General features: G+C 60.3%; 1 protein-coding gene and 1 long non-coding RNA gene across 2 annotated transcripts; one reads left to right on the forward strand and one right to left on the reverse strand.

Moving 5' to 3' along the window:
• Positions 1 to 951: 951 nt before the first annotated feature.
• Positions 952 to 1,435, reverse strand: LOC123629971. The gene is made up of 2 exons (XR_006732477.1): positions 1,272 to 1,435; positions 952 to 1,179 (listed from the first exon to the last, which is right to left on the reverse strand). It is a non-coding gene; the product is annotated as an uncharacterized LOC123629971 (long non-coding RNA).
• An 87-nt stretch (positions 1,436 to 1,522) lies between these two features.
• On the forward strand, positions 1,523 to 4,230 carry LOC123629948 (zinc finger and BTB domain-containing protein 47-like). The gene is given in 6 exon segments (XM_045539305.1): positions 1,523 to 1,735; positions 2,019 to 2,097; positions 2,100 to 2,519; positions 2,522 to 2,566; positions 2,569 to 3,983; positions 3,985 to 4,230. Coding segments are annotated over 6 exon segments (2,418 nt in total).
• Positions 4,231 to 5,095: the final 865 nt, after the last annotated feature.

Here is a 5,095-nt window from a genome sequence, read left to right on the forward strand (position 1 = left end):
AGGTCTCTCCCAGGGGAGCCATGCAGAACATACTGATTTTCCCAGCAATAAGTGGGAAATGCTGCTGACCAGGAAAACCTCGTAGAGGCTCAGTGCCCAGGGTTTTTATTGGGGCTGGTCACATGGGCACCCTCTGCCTGGAGAGAACCAAATTCTAGATCCCAGAAGGGAAGTTTGTACTCCGCCTAAACCATACTGTTTGTACAATTTGTGAGCCACTCATCAGTTAGTTAATGTGGGATCCTCCCAAAGTCTAAGTTCCCGGATGCCAGCCAAGGACCAAGCTTGCAAGCAGGCCTTTCTAAGGAGAGCAATTTCAGATCACTTGTGTTAACTCTTTCCTGCACACTAGCCAAAACAATTACACAAGAGAAGGAAACAATAACTATAAAAGCAGCAAAGGGCTGGGCATGGTGGCTCACACCTGTAATCTCAGTACTTCGGGAGGCCGAGGCAGGAAGCTTGCTTGAAGCCAGGAGTTTGAGATCAGCCTGGGCAATACAATGACATCCCATCTTTACCAAAAAAAAAAAAAATTTTAATTAGCTGGCTGTGGTGGTACACATCTGTAGTCCTAGTTACTCGGGAGGCTGAGGCAGGAGGATCGCTTGAGCCCAGGAGTTTGAGGTTGCAATGAGCTATGATGATGCCACTGCACTCCAGCCTGGAGGACAGAGCGAGACCTTGTCTCCAAAAAAAAAAAAAAAAAAAAAAGGCAGCAAAGGAGGCACAAAATTAACATTAAGTTGACCCTTGAACATGGCAGGGGTTGAGTGAGGGAACTGACCTCGTATAACTTTTGACTCTCCAAAAACTTAACTACTGATAGCCTACTCTTGGCTGGAAGCCTTATCAGTAACATAGTTGATTAACACATATCTTATATGTTATATGTATTATTAGCTTACAATAAAGTAAGCTAGAGAAAAGAAAATGTTATTAAGAAAATCATAAGGAAAAGAAAATATATTTACTATCCATTAAGTGGAAGTGGAGCCTCAGGAAGGTCTTCATCCCCGTCGTCTCCATGCTGAGCAGGCTGAGGCGGAGGAGGAGGAGGGTGGTCGGGCTGTCTTGGGCGGCAGAGGCGGAGGAGAAACCACACGTAACTGGGCCTGTGCAGTTCAAACCCGTGTTGTTCAAGGGCCAACTGTATTTCCAGACCGTATGGTTGTTGACCTGAAAAAGAATAAGAAAATCAACCGAAAATTATTCAAAATGAAATTTCTACTTGGAGCGAACTAGGCTAGAGCCCCGTCCCAGGCTCCTACCTGCAGAGGCCCCGGCAGGAAAAGCTGGAGCTGGCGGGACCTGAATGGAGTTAGAAGCTTTCGCTGTTCCGCAGGCCTGGACGCTCTCATTGTCACCCAGCTGAGATGCACTTGGGGATTTTCTAAGAGAAACCGGAGAAGCCGGGGGGCTGCGCAGGCACAGCCCGCAGCAGGGCGACCTGGCTGGAGGGGCCGCGCCTCGGCCTCGCTCCTGCCGCGCCCCGGGGCCCGAGAAGGGCTCCGGCGACAGCATGTGCGTGGCCCTGTGTCATCAGACATTGCGAAAATTAGACAGCTCAGCTGTCGTCAGTTCGGAACAGTCTCTCACGCTGACTTTAACTCCTGCCTGGTGGCGCTGGGCGGGGCCACAGGACCGGTTCCTGCGCCCGCGGTCAGCAGCGGAGACGCACAGCGAGACATTCCCGGGAGGCGTCCCAGACCACGACGGCCACCAGGAGCTGAGCGTGAGGAAGTGACTGTGACCCACTAAACTCAAACCGGATGAGTCCCCACCTCCCGTCAGGGTCCCAGCGATGTGCCATTCAAGCCCTGCAAGGTGACCAACCAACATTTTAACATGGCTCTAAAATGTGTTTTCAGAGACAGGCACGAGAAACTTGGACACAAACAAAAAGCAAAACGCTTATTCAAAACTTATTAAAGCTTAAGAGCTGCTCGGCGCTGGACTCGCCCCCGGGGCACGCGCCACGCTGCAGGTTGGGACGACACTGACTCACCGGCGCTGAGTTCTCGCTGGCGGAGGACGTGGCGCCGCACTTCGCCTGCTTGACGGGCCGCCTGACCCAGCAGCGCCTCTTCCGGCCCGACCCTGCGACCTGGGCCTGGTGCTGGTGCCCCAGCGCAGCGTCTTCCCGGCGCACACGGGCGCGCGCGCTGCCCACAGCCGGTTCTTCCACTCGCTCTTCACCCAGAACAAGCAGCTGCGGCGTGTGGAGCTGTCCCTGGAGGCGCTGGCGCCTGGTGGCCTGCAGCAGATCCTCAGCTTCATCTACACGCCCGAGCTGCTGGTCAACACAGCCAGCGCCCACGAGGTGCTCAGTGCCGCCTCCTTGCTGCAGATGGCCGGCATCGCCGCGTCCCGCCAGGAACTGCTGGACGCCCGCTCCCTAGGCCCACCAGGTCCCGGCACTGTGGCCCTGGCCCAGCCGGCTGCCAGCTGCACCCCAGCTGTGCCACCCTACTACTGTGACATCAAGCAGGAGGCGGACACCCCAGGCCTGCCCAAGATCTTGCCCGCGAGGGTCCTGACCCCTACTCAGTGCGCCTGGAGGACGGGCAGGGACCGCTGGAGGCACAGTGCCTGCCACCATTGGGCCAGCCCAGCCCTTCTTCAAGGAGGAGAAGGAGGGTGCTGTCGAGGAGGCCTGCAGGCCCCCAGCCAGCCTGTGTAAGCTGGAGGGTGGGGGCGAGTTGGAGGAAGAGCTTGGGGGTTCTGGCACCTACAGCCGCCAGGAGCAGCCCCAGATCATTGTGGAGGTGAACCTCAACAACCAGACACTGCACGTGTCCACTGGCCGAGGGGAAGCCAGGCCCTGGGACGAGCCGGCCACCATGATGCTGGGCCGGGAGGATACGCTGCAGAGACACTCAGAGGAGGAGGAGGAAGAAGAGGATGAGGAAGAGGAGGATGGTGGCAGTGGAGGAGAGGAGGAGGAGGATCAAGAAAGTGGCAGTGAGGGAGAAGAGGAAGAGGAGGAAGAGGAAGGGCACAGTGAGCAGGAGGAAGAGGAAGAAGAGGAGGAGGAGGAAGGGCCCAGTGAGCAGGATCAAGAGAGCTCTGAGGAGGAGGAAGCAGAGGAGGGGGAAGCTGGCAGCATGCAGGGGCCGCCAGGGCACCGGGGCAGCCGTGCTGACCCCCCTCCCCACAGTCGCATGGCCACTCGGTCCCGGGAGAATGCCTGGCGCCAAGGCACCTCTGAGCCTGAGGAGGCTGGGCCACGTAGTGGGAAGCGACCCAAGCTGTCCCCCAGAGTGGCCTCTGCACCAGCCCGAGGGCCTCCAGCCACTGATGGGCGGGGGGCCAATGTGAGGCTGGAGGAGAAGCAGCACCACCCGTGCCAGAAGTGCCCACGAGTTTTCAACAACCGCTGGTACCTGGAGAAACACATGAATGTGACCCACAGCCACATGCAGATCTGTGACCAGTGCGGCAAGCGCTTCCTGCTAGAGAGTGAGCGGCTGCTGCAGTGGCAGACGGACTGCGAGCGCAACATCCAGTGTGTGACGTGTGGCAAAGCTTTCAAGAAGCTCTGGTCCCTCCATGAGCACAAGAAGATTGTGCATGGGTACGCAGAGAAGAAGTTCTCATGTGAGATCTGTGAGTTCTATACCATGGCCCATGTTTCGCACATGGTTGCCCACACCAAGGACATGCCCTCCACCTGTGAAGCCTGCGGGAAGTCCTTCAAGCGCAGCATGTCCCTCGAGGTGCACTCACTGCAGCGCTCCGGGGAGAAGCCATTCAGATGTGACAACTGCAACGAGCGTTTCCAGTACAGGTACCAGCTGCCGTCACACATGAGCATCCACACTGGCCACGAGCAGTTCCTGTGCCAGTGGTGTGGCCAGGACTTCAACATGAAGCAGTGCTTTGATGAGCACACGAAGACCCACACAGGGGAGAGGCCGGACATCTGCGACATCTGCGGCAGGAGCTTCCCCAGCCCGCCCAGCGTGAAGCGGCGCCGGCGCCGCACACGGGGAGAAGCCGGAGCCTCGCGACGTGTGCGGCCCGCGCTGCCGCTGCCCCGACGTGCTCGAGGCCCACAAGGAGAAATGCTTCCTTGTCAGCCGCCCGCGGGCCGGCGACCGCCCGCCCCGGCCCGGGCCTGCCCCCCGCCCCCCGCCCAGCCTCAGGCCCGCGCTGCCCCTGCTCCCCGGGCTCCCCCAGACCCCGCCGCCCCTCGTCCCCACCGCTGCCGGCACTGGCGGGGCATGAACGCCACCAACTAGCTGCCGAGCTACACCTGCTGCGACCTGGAGCCCAGGGCCCGCTCTGGGGGGGACCCCGCTGCCCTCCCCCCTTGCTGGGGGGCAGCAGCTCGGGCCTGGGCCGCCGCCCCCTCCTCCAGAGGTGGCTGGATGTGCTCCGCCTGAGACCCCGACCCGGGGGGCGCGGGCCGGCAGCCCCCAGAGCCGGTGGAGGACGCCTCCCTCGCAAGTGCCCCCCTTCTGCGGCTCCCTGAAGCCTTTACTTTTTGGGGTTTTTTTGGAAGTGAAGGAAAAAGAAAAGAGAGGAAACTGTTTGCAGCAGCCCTCCAGGCGAGGAGGGTGCTGGAGGCGGCAGGTCCGGCGGGGACGGAGGGGCCCGGGGCAGGTGTAGTGGCCGGTCATGCTGCTGAGGCCAGAGCCGGAGAGGGTTGGTCAGGCCCAGCCTGGAGCGGCCTCAGCGGTTTAGCCCCACGTGCTCGTGCCCCTAATTTGCTCCTTCTTCTTGCAGGGTTTGGGGAGAAGTTGGGGTGCCGCCCCGTAGAAGAGTTGTGGACCCAGTCTGAGGGCTGTGGACACCCTGCCAGGGCTTGAGACTGGACACTGGCGGGTGCGGGTGGGGAGCGTTGAGCAGCGGGAACTGCAGTCCGGGCTCTGCACCAAGTAGTGTGGGGGAGGCAGGGGCTGGACCCCAGGGGCTTGCTTTCCCCACCCACATCCCTGCCGGCAGGCCCGGGGCCCCCCAACCTGCACCAGGCTGCACCGTGGGTCTTGAGTCCCGGCGATGTCCCCCGAAGCTGCTAGGCCTTGGTGCTGTGGGCCAGGCCCTAGGTGGGCAGACAGGTGCCTCCCTCAGCACCAGCTCCCAGGGGCTG

The sequence above is a fragment of the Lemur catta genome, unplaced genomic scaffold (genome assembly GCF_020740605.2).
Source record: "Lemur catta isolate mLemCat1 unplaced genomic scaffold, mLemCat1.pri scaffold_65_ctg1, whole genome shotgun sequence".
Lineage (NCBI taxonomy): Eukaryota > Metazoa > Chordata > Mammalia > Primates > Lemuridae > Lemur > Lemur catta.